Below are 22,050 nucleotides of genomic sequence, written 5' to 3'. Positions count from 1 at the left end.
GCGGAGCAGGCCACTACCCGACTCGGCCAGCAGAGGGCGCCGCCTCCTCGGGGCCGCCGCGCCTCTCCGCTCGCAGGAGGATGGATGCAGACTCGGTAACCAGGACGCGGCCTCGAGGTGGGCGGCTAGGGCACCTCCGCGGGCTGCCGGGCCTGAGCGCGCAGAGGCGGCCAGAGAGGAGCCAGGTGGGAAGCAGAGCCTGTGCGACCTCGGGGTCAGCGGGCCTGACTTTGGCTCTGCAGCGCCCGCAGGTGCGCTCTGCAACCTGGCGCTTGGCAGGTGAGTGGAGCAGGCGCCTGTCCTGGGGGCCTCCAAGGATTCTTAGCGATGCAGACAGGTTCACAGAGTTTCCTGGGTGATTTTCTTAGCATTTTAGTGAGCCTACTAGTGGGAAAATGCACTGAAGTCCTCAGGTTTTATTCTTTTATTGTTGGGAGGGTTTATTAAAATCAGTGGTGGCAGCTCATTCGTGGACAGTGGCTTCCGCCCCCACCCCCCACCCCAGTGTGCCAGGCGCAACCCAGTCCTAAGATGGGAGAAATAAGTTTGCTAGAGGAACTTGTGGGTCTCCAGATACACACGTGGAGTCTTTGCCCAGCTGAGGACATTTCCAGGACACAAACTACGGGGTGCTGTGCTCAGGACACGTGAGGAGCGAAAACGGACATCTCTTTAAGGACAAAGGACGACAACCGCTATGATAGAAAAGCAGTCTCTGCGAAAGAATAAGTGGGTGTGGGAGGGACCCCGAGGATCCCAGGCCAGGGGTCTGGGAAGACCCAGGGAGGGAGGTGGGCTGTTCAGTCATGGTGATCTGACCCCGAGTTGGGAGCTTCACTGATGGTGGATGGAGTTGGAAAATAACTCACCAGCACAAGATCCATAGATCTGGGTTCTGGTCTTCTCCTGCCTCACACCTGCCGTGTTTCTCGGTGGAATTCAGGTCTTCATTTTTTGCAGACAGAGATGATACTGGGTACCTCACCCACACACAGGTTTGTGGTGGGGCTGGATGGGGTCACGGGCATGTGAGCCCACCCCTGAGGTCATTAGAAGAGTGGGGGATGGATGAGGTGGGGAGCTGTCCTAAAAGTCAGGGCTCAGGTCAGGGAAAGGGAATGGCCATACCTGGACGTGACTTCAGCCTCTCAAAGGGATGGTTGGGGTGGGGCCACTTTCTGTCCCCTCTGCTCGAGCCCTGATTGGGAGATTCAGATCCTGCAGTTCCCAGAGGAAGAAGAGCCCTTTGTCTAGAGACATCACCTATTGGAGAAGAAGACCTTAGAACACATCATTTAGCTTCTATTCACCCTCAGTTTGCTCATCTGTAAAATGGGCAGATCAGCGCCTCTGTATCAAGGTTTCTGTGAGGCGGACAGAGAGCCTCAGGGCAAGCTGGAAGGAAGAGGAAAGGCAGTAGTACCCAGAGAGTTAGGGCTGGCCGTCCTGAGATCGGGGAGCTGCCAAGGGGACACTGAGTCCCCAGGCTTCATGGGCCCTCAGACTGTGCTCACACATACAACTGGTCTAGGACCCACACGTGTGTACACACACAGCCCCTCACTCTCCACAGATGAATGTGTACAGACCTGGACACACCACAGTCTGCCAGGCGGGCAGGCCTCTGGACACACCACAGTCTGCCAGGCGGGCAGGCCTGGCGTGGGTCTTACTAGCGATGTGACCTTGGGCAAGTTCATGGCTCCGATCCTTAATCTTCTTCGCTATAAAATGAGAATAATAATATTTACCTCATTGTGTTGTTAGAGTCCAGTGGAGAGGGTAGGTGTAGCTGCCTTGGAGACATATTTCAGGCAAATCCATCCTGTTTTCCATGACTCCACCCCCACCCCTGCATTGAGTTGTCAGTGAAACAGAAAAGCCCAGAAAGAGCTCAGAGACATCTTTGCTGCCCCGCTACTTCCCCAGCCCCGTGTATCAGGTTGCAAGGGGCCCCAGGAAGAAGGCTACACATTTATTACCTAAGCATTTCTGCTAGGAAGCAAGGGAGAGGCAGACCTAAAATAACCCTACATCCATGGCCTGAGGGTCCTGCTTAGCATCAGTAGTTTTGTCTAAGAAAAGCAAGACCTGAGTCCTCCAGGCCCTAATCTATCCCCTGGTTCTGAGAGAGCAATACCCTTTCTGGAGAGGGAAAACCGAGATCAGTATTTCCCTCAAGTTGCATCCATCCATCCCTCCCTCCCTCCATCCCTTCTTCTCTCCCACCTATCCATCCATCCATCCATCCATCCGTCTGTCCATCCACCCACCCACTGTCCATCCACCCACCCATCCGTCCATCCACCCACCCATCCATCCATCCGTCTGTCCATCCATCCAGCCAGCCATCCGTCCATCTACCCATCCACCCATCCATCTATCCACAAATTCATCCATCCATCCAAGTGCCTACTCTGATCCAGCACTATATCAAATGCTTGAGGGAGAAACATAGAATTATGAGATGTGATCCCTGCCCTCTAGATATTCCTGGTCTAGGCAACATTGCTGCAGAGAAACAGGCACAGATTTTCGGACCCCAGCTTCAAATCCTAGCTCCCTCATTTACTAGGGACACCTAGTAAATGAGCTTCTCTTTGCCCCAGCTTTCTCACTGAAAAACGGGCTAGCAATTTCTAGATTTCATGTTTCTCGTCATGTTTCTCGTGAGGACAAAATGGGGTGTCATGTAAAGCGCCTGGCCTGAGTTAGGTGCTCAGGAACCAGGTTCCACCTCAGGCCCTCCAAAAGCAGGCTTGGGATAGAAGATGACTGCAGTGATGCAACGGTTTTCACTGCACTAAGATACCGGATTCACTAGTCCATCTTCACTCCCGACCCTCCCCAGCATGGAGACAGCCCAGCCTTAGGCAGGCTTTCCAGGTAGCTTAGGGATCCTCACCTTTTGCAAAGATGCGAGTCTCGTGCCTCTGGGAACTTACAGATTGTTCTAAATGCCCAGCGGGGGCTGGAAGCTGAAGGGTTTGGTGGGCTTGAGTCAGGGAGGGTGGGAGACACAGGGCAGCCAGGTGAAACCTGGCAGCCCTTCTCTTTGACACGAACAGGAGGTGACACGTGTATCTCCAGGTCCTTGCAGAGACGCCTGACACACTTGGCACCAAGAAACATTTCTGAATGAATGCCTGAGCTGGGAAATTCACCCTCTGCCCAGCCTGGCTTTCTTCCCTCACGCTCCCCGCTTCCCCGAGAGGTGGAGTCATTGGTTCTGAGCAGCTGCAGCCAGGTAATCAATCACAGGGACTTTGGGGGCCCCTCTGCCGTTCGGCTGATGCACTGTGGGGACAGGGGACAGCAGCCGGGCATCGCAGCAAGCAGCACAGTCATTCCATCCCCGCTGGGGGCTGGGGGCAGGGAGTGAGGATTCTGTCCATGGAGCCTGGGGGAAGTGCCGAAAGGGGCCCAAGAGACGCTGAGTAGGGTGCTGATGGAAAACTACAGACTGAGACTCGAGCTTCACACCCCGGCCCTGCGGGGAAGTTCTAGAACACGAAGGGGAAGTCCAGGCTGAGGGAAATTTCCCTTCTCCCCACAACTTCTCCTCCCCCGCAACCACCTGGGGCCAGAGAGACGTCTTCATTGTCCAGAAAGAGACCCTGGCTGTACAGAGTGAAAGATCACAGGCAGCCCTGTGCCACTGCCGTGAGGACATTGCAGAAACGTCAATGAGGACCCTGTTCTAGAGCAGCTCCCCGGGCACACAGAGGGGACACAGACGCTAACTCAAACACCAGTTCACCACGGGTCGCTGCCAGGCGGTCAGACAAGTCCCGACTGTGTGCTTACTGCCCAGAGGTCACCAGAGCATCGTGTCGCCGCCCGGGACTCCTGCACCCCAGCCCCTGCTTCTGGAAGACCCCAGCAAACACCAGCAAGTGGCCTGAGACACCAATAACACCCTTTAACCCTCTTGGCAGCTCTGCAAGTGGGTGCTATCAGGTGAGAAAAGAGGCTCAGATGCCTGCCCGGCTGACATGACCCGGAGGTGACAGAGAAGGGGGCAGACCCAGGGCTGTCTGCCTGCAAACTTGTGTCCTTTGCGGATGCTGCTTCCCGAGGCATGCTCTGGGCACTGTGTCTAGGAAAATCCCAAGGAAAGGGGCTGTGGCTGGGAAGGTCCAGAGCCTGGCCGCGAAACCGCAGAGGGCAGGTACTGGTGGAAAAGTCCAGCGGTGATTCACCTCCTCCCTGCCCTGCCCTCCCCAGATCTCAGCCTGCAGCCTGGGGGTTGGTAGCACCCACCCTACCACCCAGTGAGAGAGGGCTGTGCCCAGCCCTGTCCATCCCATCTGCTTCCCTCCGGAGGAGCAGAAGCCACACCAGAGGGGCGAGGTGAGAGGGGAGGGGAATGGACAGGGCAAAGGAGGGGAGGGATGTGGGTCTCTGGGGGGTCCTCCTGAGACAGTGCCTCAGCCACCAGCCCCGGCTGGGAGGGAGGGAGGTGGGGGAGGGGGCTGGGGATGAAGGAGACTTCCTGAGGTTAGGAGTTGTAATCCTGGTTCAGACTCTTGGCCTCCGGCCCTCTTTCTGCTTGCGGCATTTCTCTGCCCCTTCTTTTTCCAACACACTGGCTCACATGCATGTGGACACACACAGTCACTTTCTGTCCCGGGCGGGGCGGTCCCAGGACCACGCTGGATGGGATTCTGAGCTGGGAGGAACAGGGGAAGGAGTGGGGCAATTTCCCTTTCAGGCTGGGTCTCTTAGCGTCTTCCCGGGACTCTGCTGGGGACACGGGAGCCGGGGAGCTGGACAAAGGGATGAGGTGAGTGGGATGTGGGATGAGGAGGACTGAGAGCTGCCACAGAGGGCTCAGTGGACCCCCGGGAGGAGGACTGGGTGGAAGCGTGTGTCTGGTTATGAGCGAGGCTGGAGGGGAAGTCTGGTGCTGGGGACTCTTAGGACACGGCAACCCCCCAGCTCCCGGCACCATCAGCAGCATCTGAGCTGCTGGGGACAAGCCTGCCTAGCAGGAGGAAAGTCCTTGGATGGGGGGTGGCCCCAGGGAGCGGGTGAGAGAGAGGTGATCACCGGCTCGAGAGGGAAGGGGAGGCAGGCAGGTGGTGCCCGCAGGTGAGGAGGAAGGCTGGCAGGTGAAGGGCCACGACCTGATCAGACTCCCGCCAAGCAGGCTCCCCGGAGGAGGAGGAGGCTGTGGGCTTGTGCACCGGGGGACCACAAGGGCTGAGCCAGGCAGCCACGGGGTGTGAAGGACTGGACAGGGGTGGGGGTCGGGTCGTGGTGCGGTGCACACAGGTATGTGAGCGCATGGGGACGTGACGGGAGCGGCCCCGGTGTGTGTGCAGAACGGGAGCTGGTATGTGGGTGTGGGCTGAAGCCGGGGCTGAGCGTCCAGGGCCTGGGCTGCTCCCCCATCGCCGGGCCTGTTGGGCAGCGGCGTTTTCACCTGTGTCTGCTCCTTGGCTGGACACTGGGCAGGCCTCCACCTACCTGCCCAGCCCCTAAAAATGGTGACTGTGGGGCTTATCAGCCTCTTGAAGAGTTCCTTCCTGGGCAGGGCTGAGCCGGCCATGGGTGTGGGTATCTTGCCTCTGGAGGCACTGAAGAATGGGGAGGTCCAGGTCGCACCCTCACTCCCTGCCTCAGCTGAGCAGAGCCGGCGGCAGCCTGGGCAGGCGATTCGAGGAGCTGGCGAGGTGACAGAGCTGGGGTGAGCCCTTGGAAGGGGGAGTTGTCTGCAAGTCATCGAGACTGAGGGTAACACTGTTGTTTAAGTATTCCTTGCAAATGGGCCAGAGGTGGAAAGGCATAGTGTGGGCGAGGAGGGCAGGGTGCTCTCTTTTTAGCTTAAAAAAAAATTTTTTTTTAATATTTACTTATTTGGCTGTGCTGGGTCTTAGTTGTGGCATGCAGAATCTAGTTCCCTGACCAGGGATTGAACCTGGGACCCCTGCATTGGGAGTGTGGAGTCTTGGCCACTACACCACCAAGGAAGTCTCTTTCTGGCTTTTAAAAGTAACCCTCCAAAGGGAGAGCTCAGACAGCTTTTATGTCTAACATCCGCCTGGAAAGTTCTTCCTTGAGTCTAACTCGAAGCCTGCTTGCTGCAGTTTCAGTCTGTTTCCCCTTGACTTGCCATGGCTCTGAGCCAGCTTTCCCTTTCCTGTGTTCTTGCTTTCGTCCTGCTGTTCGGTATTTCATCCTTAACCCATAAATCATGCTCCTCTCAATATTTTTTTTTTTTTTTTTTAAGAAAACAGAGCAAAACTTTTCACATCAGGGTCAGCTTGTACGCGTTCTCTTCTCCCAAATCCTGTGCCCACTCTGAGCTCTGAGGTTTCCCCCGCATCCTGTACTCTCCTCCAGTTTTCCCTTCATTTCCTCCTTTCCCAGAGTTGGGGAGGGGGTCTCCACATCTCCAGCTGCTGGGGACGACTTGGCCCTGAAAATACTGCCTCTGGTCTGGGGACAGTGAGCCTTGTCTCCCGGCCGCCCAGTTGGTGACCCTGTGTTCAGGCCCGGAGCTCGGCTACCCTATGGCGTGGCAAGCAAAGGCAATATCTCTCCTTGGCTCTTGTGGATCTCATTTGTGTCCCCCCCCCTTCCCAATACCACAGTTGAGCAGGCGTCATTCTCACTTTCAGGGAGACTTAAAGCCCAGAGAGGAGGTGAGACTTACCTAAGAGAACAGAGCAACCCGGAGGCACAGCTCCCCACTTACTGTACCGGTAAGTTTCTTCAGATCATTCAAAAATAGTTACTGGGGGTGTCAGGGCCTGTTCCTGAATTTCTCTGAACTTCATTTCATCATTCGTAAAACAGAGTTAGTAGTAATTCCTAGCACAAAGATTTCTATGGAGATGAAACTTAATAATGCGTGCAAACGTGTATGTTTTGGGCATAGTGCTAAGGTTTGCTTCTGTTGTTATTCTGAGCCAGGTCTGGACCAGACCTTGGAGTCCCTGTCTGATGCTTCTTCGTCTGTGTTTTCAAGTCCATTCATTCGTTTGATAAGGGTTCAGGGCCCAGTCTTCAGGGTGCCCAGCCTCAATTCTGTACCAGCATCCACCATTGTTTCAGATGTCCCCTGGGGCCAGACCACCCCGTTCTTTCCACCTGAGGCTTGGTTCTCAAAGCCCCGGGGGCCGGCCTCTTTGTTTTTCCTTCCCTTCTCCCCCCAACCCCTTCCCTGTATCAGAGGCTGAGGTCTTTGATTCCACCAGGCGCCTCTCTCCTCACATTCCGTCCAGGGCTGAGCTTGCCAGGGAAGCCTCCTCGTAGGTCCCAGAACTTGAATTTCCGCCCCCGACATGCTTCCTCACTCCTGGGACAATCTGCACCCTCCAAGTCACCTTCAAAAATTTCCATAACCTCAAATGGCCCTGCCACGCCCTCCTAGCTGACTTGGGCTTGGGCTGTTGCCTGGGTTAAAAGAACCAACAAGTAAACAGACGCTTCTTTTAATAAAAAGAATCCCTTGTGTTTCTCTGGAGCCTTGGAGGAACAGAGCCCTTGGTAGCTCCTGGTCACTTTGGTTCCCCAGTGCCCCTTGGAGGCGGGGGAGGGGAGGGGGCATGTGGGTGAGTGCCCCCCTCTGCAGCCTAGGCACGTTTTCCTGGCAGCAGGAAACAGAATCAGAGGTGGCCTTGGGCAGAGTGTGGGGAGGGGAGGCAAACAAGGATTCCGGATAGAGCAGGCATCAATTTATCTCCTGGCAGCCGGTAAATGGGCCATGGGAGGGACAGGGGAGAGCAGACAGCGGCCGCCCTTCAGGACCGTAGGAAGTCAGGAGGAACAATGACCTGCCTGTGATGGGCACTCACTCTGGATCTCCCTTGAGGAGACCACTCGGATTGGAGGTGACCACCCAAGTGAGGCTCTCTCTGGTGACCCCCTCTGCCTCCAGGATCCTTGCCAGCTCTCAGGATGGAGGTTCAACCAAGAGAAGGGGAAGAACCAGGCTTCCCTTGAAGGCCACCCTGTCCCCATCTGGCCTCATGAGGTGGCCCCACCTTCCCCTGCCCTCCCAATCAGATGCCCAGAGCGAGTTGGCCCCGTGTTTACCCGGAGGCAATCGATTGTACTAGCACAGTGACAAGCACGCAGCTGGCCCGGAGAAGACCATGCTGTTACCTGGCCACACCAGCCCTTTGACCTCCCGTGGCTCCTGGCAGCCTCTGACCCCTTATGGCTAGAATGGCGCCACTCACTGGACGCTGGGGACCTAAGGCAGATGGGCCAGCGGGGACGGCAGCTGGCTGCAAGGATCAAAAGAGACTTGGGATAACAGTCCCCGAGCCTGGGTTTTAATCCCCATCTAGTTCCTGTGTGGTCTCAGGCAAATCACTTCGCCTGCCGAGGCCTGGATTTTCCTATCTGCAAAATGGGCAAAGAGCAAGCCGCTCCCATCGTAAAGAAACTACTGTTTGTGTTGTTTAGTTGTTAAGTCGTGTCTGACTCTTTCGTGACCCCATGGACTGTACCCCACTGGCTCCTCCGTTCATAGGATTTCCCAGGCAAGAATACTGGAGTGGGTTGCCATTTCCTACTCCAGGAGATCTTCCTGACCCAGGGATCAAACCCACATCTCCTGCATTGACAGGTGGATTCTTTACCGCTGAGCCACCAGGGAAGCCCAAAACCACTATACTCCAGTAAAAATTAATAAAAAATAAAATAAAATCCTGATGCAGTTCCCATTAAAAAAATATGCTTGCATTCATAAGGTCCTTCTGTACGTTACAGGGAATTCTTTTTGATACTCTGTAATGAGCTATATGGGAAAAGAATCTAAAAAAGAGTGGTGTATATACATGTATAACTGAGTCGCTTTGCGTACAGCAGAAACTAACAGAACGTTGTAAATCAACCCTATGCCAATAAAAAATTTTAAAGCCATAAATAAATACATATGTACATTTTTTAAAAGAGCAAACTGCTCCCTATTTATTATTGGAGCCATGAGAGCAAAGGGTAACTTGAGGTGCAAATGTCACTGAGAATTTGAGAATCTGATCCAACACTATTAGAAAACCTCCCGGCAACGCTGAAGGGTTAGAATGGGGAGAGCAGGGGTGGTAGTACCCCTGGGGCTGCCCAGCTCATTCCTCTCGTCCCTGCAGGCTGGCCTCTCCCACCGTCCCGCTCACACCCATCTGCGGCCTCCCAGCCCATCCATGGCTGCAGACGACAGAAAACTGGCAGCTCCCAAGGAGGGGCTTCCGGTGGTCCCCTGGGCCCCCGAGGAGGGCCCGAGGCCGGACCAGGAAGCCCAGGACCAGGTGAAGGATCGAGGCCAGTGGAACAACAAGATGGAGTTCGTGCTGTCCGTGGCCGGGGAGATCATCGGGCTGGGCAACGTCTGGAGGTTCCCCTACCTCTGTTACAAAAACGGGGGAGGTGAGTTCACTTGAGGTGAGCGTGGTGGGGGAGAGCTGTGGAGCTCCAGTTGCACCACTGGCCTCAGCATCCCCCGCCGTGAAATGGGCTTGACTCCTCAGAACAAGCGCCTCTCCAAGAGGAAGTCAGTCACTGAAGAGCTCGGTCCCTCACTCAGCGCCTACTGTGGGCCACCCTGTGCCAGGCACTGTGCTAGATACAAAACAGAACACACTCCGGATCACGTTGCAGCGAAGGGCAGCAGGTCACAGACAAACACGTCCACCGCAGTCTGTCGAGAGGTGAAGCGTGGATGGGCTAGAAGCAGAGCAGGGTGGAGGGATGGGGTGGGGAGATACTGGATCGGAAAGGGAAGGACGAGACACGGGAGGCGAGGGGACCAGGACAGGGTCTGTCCAGGAGGTGGCCTTTGAGCTGAGAATTGAAGGAGGTGAAGCAGCGAGTTCCAAGGGTGGAGTCCAGGTGAAGAACATGCCAAACTCAGGGGACAGCAAGGGCCAAGGCCAAGTGAAGAGCAGCTGGCCTGTTTGAGGAGGGCCGAGGAGGGGAGTGATGGGGTGGGTGGTGGGGGAGAGACCAGAGGGCACGGGCCTGGACCTGAGGTTTGGATCTGAGTGAGACAGGAGCCACTGAGGAACGCTGATCAAATAAGAGACGTGACCCCTGTCTAGGATTTTAATTAAAGAAGCAATTATGCATGTTTTAGCACCAGCAGTAAAAATGAGCAAGGGTGTAATGGGGAGGGGCCAGAGTCACCTTTTAAAGTGTGGTTTTAGTATATTCAGAGAACTGTACAACCGTCACCACAACTGATTCTAGAATCTTTCCATCACCCCCAAAAGAAGCCCTGTACCCATCAGAAGTCACTCCCCAGCCCTCTCCCAGACCGCCCTCAGCAACCGCAAATCTGCTTCCTGTGGCTGTGGTTTTACCTGCTTGGAATATTTCACATCAGTGGAATAATTCATTTACATGGGTTTGTTTGTGAGTGGCCAGATTCATTTTTGCCTTTTGAAAATACCTTTATTCTTTTGTGGAAATGATGTATGTGAATATTAGAAATATTTCAGAAAGGTGAAAAAGAAGGAACAGTCCTGTGTAAAAATAGCCATTGTTTAGAAAATCCTTCTAAACACCATTTATATTTAAGTTGACAAATATTTATTGAACATTTACTATGTATCCTGCTCTCTTTTTTAAGCATCCATGATTAATTTTCTTTTTTTAATATTTATTTATTTGACTGAAACCAATCTTTAGTTGTGGCATGTGGGATCTGGTTCCCTGACCAGGTATCGAACCCAGGCCCCCTGCATTGGGAGCACGGACCACTGGGGAAGTCTGTACATTTTTAAATGGTCATCAAGTCATGCGTAGTAGGTTCTTATTTTTGCAAAAAAAGAAATATATGTGGATATGTTTATAAGAAAATTGGACGGATATGCTGATACAAGGGCTTCCCTTGTGGCTCAGCTGGTAAAGAATCTGCCTGCCGTGCGGGAGACCTGGGTTTGATCCCTGGCTTGGGAAGATCCCTTGGAGAAGGGAAAGGCTACCCACTCCAGTATTCTGGCCTGAAGAATTCCATGGACTGTATAGTCCATGGGGTCGCAAAGAGTCGGACATGACTGAGAGACTTTCACTTTCACTTTTCACTGATATAATGCTTTTCTCTTTCTTTCCCATTATACTTTCTATTTTTTCTACACAGTAACACATGCTTGAGAAGCATTGTAACACTGTGGTTACAAGCCCAGTCTCAGGGTCAGACCACCTGAGTTTCTGCTTCACTTTCCTCATCTGTAAAATGGGGATAACATCAGTACCTGGGAGGTTGCTTTGTGAGAGTTTTGATATTGGTAAAGCATTTAGAAGCAGGCTTTACAGACAGAAGCCCAAGTGCCAAGTGTTATTACTATGCAATTAACTCTGCAATAACTGCATTACTACGCAATGTGTTCACCCAGGCACACACTTCTGAGATGAGGGAGGTGGACACCCTGGGCTGTCATTTCCAGGGTGTCTTTAGGCCTGGCCTCCCTCCACGGCCTGCAGGTCAGCGCCTCTGACGCAGAAACCACATCCCAAGAATAGCCCCCCAGCAGAAGAATGACCTTGTCAGAGGAGCCCAGTTCAGACCAGAGCCTGAAAGAAGGGAAAACCCTCTGATATGAGGGGAAAAAACCCTCTGAATGAGAAGGAAAATAATTTTTCCAAGATATTTTTGTTTGTTAGTTTTCCTCTAAAAAGTAACCTACTTGATAATTTAATGCTGCTGCTAAGTTGCTTCAGTCGTGTCCGACTCTGTGTGACCCCAGAGACAGTAGCCCACTAGGCTCCTCTGTCCCTGGGATTCTCCAGACAAGAACATTGTAGTGGGTTGCCATTTCCTTCTCCAATGCATGAAAGTGAAAAGTGAAAGTGAAGTCGCTCAGTCGTGCCCAACTCTTAGCGACCCCATGGACTGCAGCCTACCAGGCTCCTCCGTCCATGGGATTTTCCAGGCAAGAGTACTGGAGTGGGGTGCCATTGATCAAATTATACAGAACACATGTTTTTGGTTCCAAAAATAATAAACTGAATCAGATTTGTGAAGCACATTGAGAAAGTAAATAGTATGTATATTGGGATCTCCACCTACCTTTTCATTCATTTCCCTTCGAAGGTCTTTCCTATCCTGGGTGGGGTGCAGACCAGAAACTTTCCACCAGCCCTGCTCAGAACAGTAGGAAGCTGCCTTGGGCCTCTGGGGTCTGGGGGGAGCGGGAGGGACATTGAGGGGTGGCTACAGGCTCAGCCCACCTCCCCTTTCTCCACAGGAGCATTCTTCATCCCCTACTTCATCTTCTTTTTCTCCTGTGGCATCCCGGTGTTCTTCCTGGAGGTGGCACTGGGCCAGTACACCAGCCAGGGCAGCGTCACAGCCTGGCGGAAGATCTGCCCCCTCCTCCAGGGTGAGTGTCCTCCCCCCGCCCCCCTGCAGGCCCCCAGGAGCCCCATCCCCACCACCCCTTCCCTCATCCACACTGTGCTCAGGGTTGCAGGGGCAGCAGGAAGTATAATCCGGCTTTGTAGGACCGGATTATAAAGCTTATAAAACCCGGGGCAAGTGGTCTTCAGGGAAAGACAATACAAAATCGTACTCAGGCACAAAACTAGGTGCAGTCTTAGGAGGGGTGCTTGCAAGCGAGGAGCCCTGGAGCTGAGTTTTCACAGCTTCACGGAAAAATGTGCTACAAGCAAACGGCTGGGCCCCCCATGTGCGTCCAATGGTGTAACCACGGTGACCACAGTGATGGGAGAAGGCCTAAGGCCGTGTTGTGCTGTGGTGTCACCTGCTCTTCTTATTTAGAAAAATAAGGAGTAAAGGGTTCTCAGGCCTGTGAGTAAGCCTGGCAGTGTCTCCGTGGCCCCGTGTCCTTCCAGCACCACTGACAGCTCCTGTGGGTTCCGGGCTAACTCTGATCTCTCAGACCTTCCTGTTCCCCACCCCCACCCCCCACCCTGTCCCCAAGGCATTGGGCTGGCATCTGTAGTCATCGAGGCCTATCTGAACATCTACTATATCATCATCCTGGCCTGGGCCCTCTTCTACCTGTTCAGCTCCTTCACCTCCGAGCTGCCCTGGACCACCTGTGCCCACTCCTGGAACACAGGTACCTGTTGGGTTGGGCCCGGGACAGGGAGGCTGGCAACAGGCTAACAGTGACCAGGCGCCCAGCCAAACCCGCCCCAAGCCAAGCTGTGGGGGCTGCTGGGGGCCACTCTGTGGGCCAGCCCCGTGTGGGTCACTCAACCAACTGCCCTGACAGCCCACAGCCCCGTGGGACTGTGGGTGATAACTGGCTGCCAGGCGCTAACTGCCCCCACCGTCCACCCATTGAGCCAGTGTTTACCGTGGGCCTACTGTGCGCCAGACCCTGGAGACCAGAGGGGCAGAGGCAGACCAGGGGGGCCCAGAGGAGCAGTCAGATTCGGCGGGACCAGATTTGGTGGGAGAAGGGGCTGGTTCCCTGGGCTTCCCGAGGGGGAACTCCTGACACTGGAAAGCGGGGTCTCCAGGGCTGGGAATGATGGGGCAAGCAGGCCAGAGGGTGGGGGACAGGATGTGAGGGTGTCTCTGCCCGCTTTGCCCACTGCGGATGCCCCCTCGTCCCCCACAGAGCACTGCATGGACTTCCTGAACCACTCCACAGCCGGCACAACGGGCCCATCCGAGAATGTCACGTCCCCCGTCATGGAATTCTGGGAGTAGGTAGCAGGCCTGGATGTGCCTCCGGGGGTGCCAGGGGAGGGAATTTGGGTGTCCAGGACCTGGGATGTGGGGTCCTTTCCAGCACACACCTCCCATCACCAAGAGATGAGGGACCCTCGCATACCTACCGCCCACGCCCTCACCCTCACCCCACACCCCCGTGTCCACCTAGACTCACATGGGTGTGAGTGACTCCATATGAGTGTCCATGTGACTCCCTTCCCACTCAAGCCTGCTCACCCTCCCCTACCCGCACCCACTCATCCGCCTGCACCTCGCAGCTCAGGAGATCAGCTCTGTGCACCTTTCCAGCTTTGGGTGCCCTGACATCCTGGTGGTAGCTTGAACTTGGCCGAAGTTGGAATATTTACAAATTGGCAAATTTCTACACTCACCCACACTCGCACCTGCAGCCTCCACTTGAGCACTTACACCCTCTCCCACATCCACACGTGTCCACCTTTGCGCTTACAGAGTCTACCCACCCTCCCCCCCCACACACACACTCACCTCGGCACACACGTAGCTGCCAACACTCTCCCGAGGGCGCCCGCCCAGCCCTGACTCACCCTCACGCCCTCCAGCCCTTGGCTCACATGTTCCTATCACCGTCACCTGCCAACCCCAGTGCACACCAGTCCCTCTGCTCCCCAGGCATCTGCTCACCCACCTGCTCATCAGCTGTGCCCCACCACGGGCCCCTCAGGCACGTGCCGCCCTCACTGTCTCTATCTCTCTGAGCAACAGAGAAAGCTGGATGCGTTAGACAGACATACCTGTGGCATTATGTGATTTGGTCTCATGATGGCCAAGGGCTTATAGACCACAGATGGGAACGTGCTGTCCATGGGGCAGGGGAGGGGCAGGGGGTGGGGTGGTCTGGAGGCTGAGATCCGTGGGGTCAGCTCTGAGGATCAGGACACCCGATGATGACGGAGGAGGCGGCTTGCTGTCCCCTCGGCCTCACCTGGCGGTGTACCCCCCACCCCTCATCTGCAGGAGACGTGTTCTCAGCATCAGCCCTGGCATCCAGCACCTGGGCGGCCTGCGCTGGGAGCTGGCCCTGTGTCTCCTGCTCGCCTGGATCATCTGTTACTTCTGCATCTGGAAGGGCGTCAAGATCACGGGCAAGGTGAGGGGCTTGGGCTCCGGGCACGCTCTTTGTGGCCCCCAGAGTCTGCAGGGACCCCTCCCCCCACTACCACCACCACGGCATCCCCCTGGAGACCTGAAAGAGAAAGTAGTGAAGGGAAGGGCCTGCTAAGAACAGGGGACATCCCGGGAAAGGGGTTTAGCTCAACACTGGGAAAGTCTTTCTTTTTCGATATGACTGTCAAAGGCCTGTGTACATAAGCAAGCAACCTGCAGGGTGAAATAAGCCCGCCCCAGTTTGGCCCGCTGATGTGTGTCTCACCCTGTGCTGGGGAGCCCCAGACCCCCCGGAACGTGTGAGGGAGGGGTGGCAAGCTTCCTGCACTCACCCCTCCTCAGGAGGCTCGTGCCGTCTGGAGAGGGGTGACCTTGGCCTCCCCCTTGCAGGTTGTCTACTTCACAGCCACGTTTCCCTACCTGATGCTGGTCATCCTGTTGGTTCGAGGCGTCACCCTGCCCGGAGCCTACGAGGGCATCATCTACTACCTGAAACCAGATTTGCTTCGGCTCAAGGACCCCCAGGTAGGAACCTTGCTGGGGACCCTTATCCTAGGTGTCTCCTGCCCCAAACCAGATCCAGACTCCAAAAAACCTCTGGTTGCTTTTCCCTTGGTGTAGAGGCAAAATATGCCCACCACAGAAAAGAGAGATAATATAGAAGAAATAATATAGCTGCCCTGGAGCTAGTGTGGACAGCACGCATACACGTGATGCCCACCGCGCCCAGGACAGGAGGAGGAGGACCCACTGGTGGACGTGGGATGCTCTGAGGGGAGGCGGAGGGGCCGCTCTTCATGGGGGGCTGTGTGGTCACGCACGCCAGGCTCCCTGCAGGCTCCCCCCATCTTTTCACTACTTTCTCGGGGCCTCTCTCCCTTAGGTGTGGATGGACGCGGGCACCCAGATCTTCTTCTCCTTCGCCATCTGCCAGGGGTGCCTGACGGCCCTGGGCAGCTACAACAAGTACCACAACAACTGCTACAGGTGAGCGGGGGTGGGGCCTGGGGGTGGCGGGGGGCCTCCCTCCTTTGTGATCGGAGACAGAGGGGTGGGTGTGGGGGCCCGAGCTGCACAAATCCAACCCTGTGGTCCGCTTTCCAGACTGGGCTCTTCTCCCGGTACCTGGCCTCGGTCTCTGTCCCCCACCTCCTTTTCTCCCTGCCCTTCACCGCTCACTGGCTCTGGATCTCCTCGCATGCTGGGCTTCTTTCTCCCTCTTCCTTCCCGTTTCCTGCAGGGACAGCATCGCGCTCTGCTTCCTCAACAGTGGCACCAGCTTCGTGGCCGGGTTTGTGGTCTTCTCCATCCTGGGCTTCATGTCCCGGGAGCAGGGGGTGCCCATCTCTGAAGTGGCCGAGTCAGGTGGGTGCTGCCTGGCTGTCTGGGAGCTGGAGGGAAGGATGGGCAGGGGACAGAGGGTGGGGTGGGGGTGGGAGTCCCAGAAGCCAGATACTAGGAAACTTTCAACATTGGGGGGCAGTGATTGGCACAGAGCAGGACCCCAAAACCCGGGGAGGGAGGAGGGAGAGGCGAGCGGACGGGTGGAAAGTGTGCTCCCCAGAGTAGTCGACTGGCTCAGCCAGCGCACGCAGGCAGACACACACGTGCACACGCGCGTGCGGGCGGGCCCCCCTGATGCTGTGTGTGCCCGGCAGGCCCCGGCCTGGCCTTCATCGCCTTCCCCAAGGCCGTGACCATGATGCCCCTGTCCCAGCTGTGGTCCTGCCTCTTCTTCATCATGCTCATCTTCCTCGGGCTGGACAGCCAGGTTTGCTCCACCCCCACCCCGCCCCACCCTGCAGCCCCCTTCCCAGCTTCTGTGCTCCCTGCCAGGACTTTCCCCAGCTCCCTGGCCCCAGCCCAGGGTCGCTCCTCCTCCATTGCATGACCAGGACCTGTCCTTGAGGTTGGCGGGAGGGGAACCCCTGGCCTAGGGACCCTCTTCTGTGAGGGGCTGCCTCCTGTGTCCCCCACTCCGACCCCCCACCCCCAGGCCTGACCCTTCGCAGACATGGACATGCTCTCCCAAACATCCCTCCCGAGCAGTCAGGCCACCCAGCCTCCCCCCTCCTCCCAGCTGGGAGCCTCTGTGGTGGAGACCTGGGCTGGACTCACCCCAGCTCTGACCCCTGTGCCCCTGACTCTGCGGGTCAGCGTGGAGGTGGGGGGCAGGGAGCAGGCGTGGGCAGTGACCCCTCTCACCAGCCCCCTCCGGCCCACAGTTTGTCTGTATGGAGTGCCTGGTGACGGCCTCCATGGACATGTTCCCCAGGCAGCTCCGGAGGAGCGGGCGGCGGGAGCTTCTGATCCTCGCCATCTCAGTCACGTGCTGCCTGATCGGGCTCTTCCTGGTCACTGAGGTGAGCGGCAGGGGCGGAGCCTCCCCCAAGGTTGGAGGGGCCACACGGTCAAGCCTTCTTGTGTTGGTTTCCTCTCCTTTGGTTTCAGGTGACAGAAACCAAACACAAGCTGGCTTAAGCAGGAAAATGAACTTTTTGAGTCAGGGAACAGATAAGTCTAGATGTTCGGTTTCAGGCACGGTTGGATCCAGCAGCCCCCAATGACATCATCAGAGATGGTCCCCTCCTTTCCTCTGATGATGTCATTCTTGGGCAGATTTTCCTCCTGGGATGTTACAGATGGCTGGGGCAGCTTTGGGCTTCCCTTGTGCCACTGGCCAACCCTGGGGACACAGGGCCCTTTTCCTGAGAGTCAGCCCTGGCTCCTCTTCAGGCCTGAAACAGGGGAGTGGGGCGCACAAACTCACAGTGAGATGGCCACAACACAGCACCTTCCAGAAGGTGGGATTCTGGGCAGACAACACAGTGGATCTATGCCACAGTCCCCGGGGTCCTCACTGAGGTCAGAGATGGTTGTCAGATGAGGCCTGGGAGGCACGGACAGGCAGGGCACACTCTAGCTGCAAGGGACAACTTCCTTGGGCCGAGCAGGGTGGCACCCCACAAGGTGGGCATCTGTCTTCTCTGGTGGGGCAGGGTGTGTCCCCTGCCACCCACCACCGCCCAGGGGAAGGTTGAAGCCTGAGCTCCATCCCCTGCCTGCAGGGCGGGATGTACCTCTTTCAGCTGTTTGATTACTATGCCTGCAGCGGCACGTGCCTGCTCTTCCTTTCCGTGTTTGAGGTGATCTGCGTCGGCTGGGTGTATGGTAAGTGGTGGGGGGAGCCTTGGGGTCCCTGGAAGGGCTGGATCTGCTCCAGGTAAGGACCAGCAAGCTGGCCTTCTGGTCTTTGTGGCTCTTTGAGCTGCTGTCCTGGTTCTTAATTTTTTTTCATATTTATTTTGTATTTATTTATTTGGCTGCTCTGGGTCTTAGTTGCAGCATGAGAACTCTTAGTTGCGGCGTGTGGGATCTAGCTCCCTGACCAGGGATCAAAACCCAGGCGCCCTGCCCTGGGAGCACAAGAGTCTTAGCCACTGGCCCCTCAGGGAAGTCTCTGCCCTGGTTCTTTTTACTTGAGGTTTATCCATCTCTGGGAACCCAGGCATTTCTCAAATGGCAGGTGGAGCTGTGCTTGGGACAACCCTGGGTTCCTTGAATAGTGAGAATAATTATGAATACCTGGAGCCTGGGATGCATACACCGCCCCTGCCCAGTGCCCCGCGTGGCTCAGCGGCCCCTTGGCTGTTCTGCTGCTTTTACTTGAAACCGAATCTGTCTCTGTGATGTGATAAGCATCTGTGTGGCCACTGAGCACCCCTGGCTCACACCCTCCCGTGTGTTAGGACGTGGGTCTTCATCCCTAGGCGGGAGGCCAGAGACACCCTGGGGGATGAGGGGGCTCCCTGTTGGGGGTAGCCTCCCCCTCCCCGAGTGTCACTCCTGTGTGCTGATCCAGTTTCCCCCACACGGTGGGGGATGGGGAGGACGGAGCAGCCGAGTCCTTCCCCAAACCCATCCGCTGCCCCCCATCCTGTCCTCACACTCTCCCGACACCCACCTGGGCAGGGGCCGACCGTTTCTATGACAACGTGGCAGACATGATTGGCTACCGGCCATGGCCCCTGGTGAAGATCTCCTGGCTCTTCCTGACCCCTGGCCTCTGCCTGGTATGTGCCCATCAGTGCCCCCTATATCCCCTCCTGCCTCTCCAGTCGATTCCGGGAGATGAGGGGCAGGGGGCTGAGTTCTGGGGCTCCTTGGGGGGCAGGTCTGTGCCCTCTGTGTGCTGGTCCCCCCGCCCCTCTTTTCTCACCGTCTCTTGGTTTCACGAGCACTATCATCCGGCCTGGTTCCTGCTCCATCCCTTCCTTTGGCAACTCTGTCGGTCTGTCGGTCTGCCTGATGTTCCAGCTGCTGGTCTACTTCTGCCTGTCTGCTTGGAGCATCTCGTCTCCCCTCCCTTCCTTCTGGATGTGACTGACGCCTTGGCCCATGGTCTGCGATGGCGTCTACTCTCCACCTCCAGAAGCACCAGTGTATCTAACTGTGCTCCGTCCCCGAGGAGAGGGTTCGTGGGCCCCTCCTGCATCTGTGCCTGCCCTCCCCCTGTCTCTCTAGGCCACTTTTTTCTTCTCCTTGAGCAAGTACACACCTCTCAAATACAACAACGTCTATGTGTACCCGGCCTGGGGATACTTCATTGGCTGGTTCCTGGCTGGCTCCTCCATGGGCTGTGTCCCTCTCTTCATCATCGTCACCCTCTTGAAGACCCGGGGTTCCTTCAAGAAGGTAGGGGCTGGGAAAGTGGCCCTGTGGAGGTTGGACAATGGGCAGGGCATCATGGCTGGGGCAGCTCTGAGGCCAGGCAGCCCTTCTGTCTAAGAGAATCTTAAGGAGAAGGGTCTTTGAAGACCCGTGGCTTCATTTTCAGAAATGGTCAGGAGTCTAGACCTTCAGAATCTGACCTCCAGATCATCTGGGCAGGCTGACCAAGAGCAACTGTCAAAGGGTTAAGGGGTGTGTGTGCCTGTTAAGTCGCTTCAGTTGTGTCTGACTCCTCATGACCCTATGAACTGTAGCCCACCAGGCTCCTCTGTCCATGGGGATTCTCTGGGCAAGAATACTGGAGTGGGCTGCCATTTCCTCCTCCGGGGGTCTTCCCAGGGATCGAAGCTGCGTCTCTTACATCTATCTGCATTAGCAGGCGGGTTCTTTACCACTAGCACTGCCTGGGAAACTAAGTTATAAACAAGACCTCAAAGGTGCCAGACACAGGGAGTCACAGAGCACAGATTCCTACTCCTGGAAATTGGTGACCGGCAGCCACAGTTCATCCACACAGTTTCCCCTCTTCTCTCCTTCTCTTATCCCTGTGCGAACCCTTTGCAAAAGGCTCCCTGCTTAGGCTGTAGGACATGCCTTCCTGGAAGACATAGAGCCAGTGTCCCACAAAGACATTACATATGTGGGAATCTGTGTCACTTACAAGTCACAGAAAACCCAACTGCAATAAACAAACAGGCTCAGTGTCTTCTTACACATGAAGAAGATCGGAGTTAGGGCTTCTGGCATTTGTTTCGGCTGCCTGAAGAGGCCATTGGGGACCAGACGCTTCCTCTATTCCTGCACTTTCATCCTGCTCATGGTGTCCCTTCATCATCATACTTATCACTTCATGGTCACAAGAAGGTGGTCATGATTCCAGCCATCACATCAGCGTTCAAGGCAGGGAGATGGCATCAATAGCAATAGTAATAGTAGCAGTACTACTAGGAAGAAACATGATAGACATTTACTGAGTATTTGATAGAAGTAGCAATAAGAATAGTTATAATAAGGACAAAATAGACCCTGAACACTGATCCTGTGCCAGGCACTGTGCTGAGGTGTGGTATGGTTCAGTGGGTTGCCTATGGCTACACAGATGTCAGGACTGGTTCCCACACTGTCCCCACACCACTGCCTCCTCTCTCTTCTCGAGATCTGTGCTCATTCATTCAGTCGCACCGCACTGAGCTTCCCCACGGGCAGGCTCCGAGCTGGGCCCTGGGGACACAGACAGGAGGACATATTGTCTTTGCCTCTCTCGCCAACAGCACCACTGACTCCCTCTTCTCCCCACAGCGCCTACGGCAGCTCGTCACCCCTGACCCCAGCCTGCCGCAGCCCAAGAGACACCTTTGTCTGGATGGTGGCAGCAGCCGGGACTGCGGGCCCACCCCACTTAAGGAGGGCCTCATGGCTGGGGAGAAGGAGACGCACTTGTAGGAAGTGCCCGGAAGCCAGGTGGCTCTTGTGTCCCCAGCGGACAGCTTCACCTCTGCCCTCTCCCGCAGCCTTGCCGAGAAACTCTGTGCTGTCCGTGGGCAGCCCCTCCTGGGGCTGGAGCATGCCATGCCTGTTGGAACTCAGCATCTTATCTGAGCAGGAGGTGGTCTTCCTGAAGCCCGCTGTCTGATTATGACAACTGCAGTGTACACGGGGGGAGTGCCCTCTATGGGGGGCTTCCTCTTACCATCTCTGGGCTTGGAGAGGGTAGTGCCATGTCAGACGTGACCACTGACACCCACGCTGGATCCCAATGTTCTGCTGGAGGGGACCCCTCACCTGGCTCAGCATCCTGGAGTCTACGGGGAGGAACCAAAGAAAGACACAGCCACTGTTGTCTGGCATTTTCCCAGAGACAGGCTCTCAAGGCATCTCCAGTTCCAGCCTGCCTTGCAGTGTTGTCCTCAACACATGGAGCGTTGGGGTGGCAGGGGCTCGGGGTGGCACAGCCTGCACCCTGCACAGACATTCCCCAGCTCATGACCTTCTGAAGACAGAGCTCCTGGCAGCTCTGTTTGGCATTCTGTCTTTGTCCCAACCCTGACGTCGTGGACGAGGAAACTGAGGACCTGAGAGACAAAGTGACTTTTGCAATTCACACAGCTGCTCGGGGCCAGAGACACGACTGAAGCCTCCTGCTCTCAGGCCAGTGTCCCCCTCACCTCCCTCTCCTGCCTTGTTAACAAGCCCCATGGAGCGCTTGCTGCATGTGCCAACCTTTTTTCTGTCCATTGTGGTTCTTGGGGTGGGAGAGAGAGGGCCCCCTCTGTGGGGGTGAGCAGCCCCCCAGATTGGCAGCCCCCCTTGGCAGTTCCTCTACCAGCCCACACCCCTCTGACCAGATTTCCTCTCTAGACTTTTGTCTTCTCCCCACTTTCCACCCTCTCCACCAGAGGATACCTTGGATCTGTGAGAGACTCCCAGTCTCCCACAGAGATATGGGGGTGCCCCTTTCCCGAGGCCCCTGCCAAACCATGCCAGACCCTTCCCTGGCTGGGGGAGGCTTCCTAGAGGAGGAAGGCTTCCTGGAG

General features: G+C 56.0%; 1 protein-coding gene across 8 annotated transcripts; it reads left to right on the top strand.

The window, feature by feature from the left end:
* Nucleotides 1–3,505: 3,505 nt before the first annotated feature.
* On the top strand, nucleotides 3,506–21,740 carry SLC6A12 (solute carrier family 6 member 12). Of its 8 annotated transcripts, none has more exons than XM_086402454.1 (18): nucleotides 3,519–3,960; nucleotides 4,228–4,353; nucleotides 4,715–4,786; nucleotides 6,627–6,710; nucleotides 9,105–9,381; nucleotides 12,201–12,335; nucleotides 12,897–13,037; nucleotides 13,545–13,632; nucleotides 14,636–14,768; nucleotides 15,176–15,310; nucleotides 15,669–15,772; nucleotides 16,026–16,150; nucleotides 16,444–16,556; nucleotides 17,011–17,148; nucleotides 17,854–17,956; nucleotides 18,758–18,858; nucleotides 19,310–19,480; nucleotides 20,816–21,740. In XM_086402454.1, the coding sequence occupies exons 5-18, from the start codon at nucleotides 9,159–9,161 to the stop codon at nucleotides 20,957–20,959; spliced, it is 1,854 nt and encodes a 617-aa protein (XP_086258580.1). In that variant the 5' UTR covers nucleotides 3,519–3,960; nucleotides 4,228–4,353; nucleotides 4,715–4,786; nucleotides 6,627–6,710; nucleotides 9,105–9,158; the 3' UTR covers nucleotides 20,960–21,740. The 8 variants fall into 8 exon arrangements, with proteins under 8 accessions (XP_086258579.1, XP_086258580.1, XP_086258576.1 ...); XM_086402458.1 differs by having other exon boundaries at nucleotides 3,607–3,960; nucleotides 16,056–16,150; XM_086402453.1 differs by lacking the exon at nucleotides 4,715–4,786 and having other exon boundaries at nucleotides 3,506–3,960.
* Nucleotides 21,741–22,050: the final 310 nt, after the last annotated feature.

The sequence above is a fragment of the Bos grunniens genome, chromosome 5, assembly GCF_055505025.1.
Source record: "Bos grunniens cultivar Pamir isolate PY7600 chromosome 5, Bosgru_T2T1.0, whole genome shotgun sequence".
NCBI classification, from domain to species: domain Eukaryota; kingdom Metazoa; phylum Chordata; class Mammalia; order Artiodactyla; family Bovidae; genus Bos; species Bos grunniens.
The sequence above is the reverse complement of the archived record's forward strand: the minus strand, read 5'-3'. Positions and strand labels throughout refer to the sequence as shown.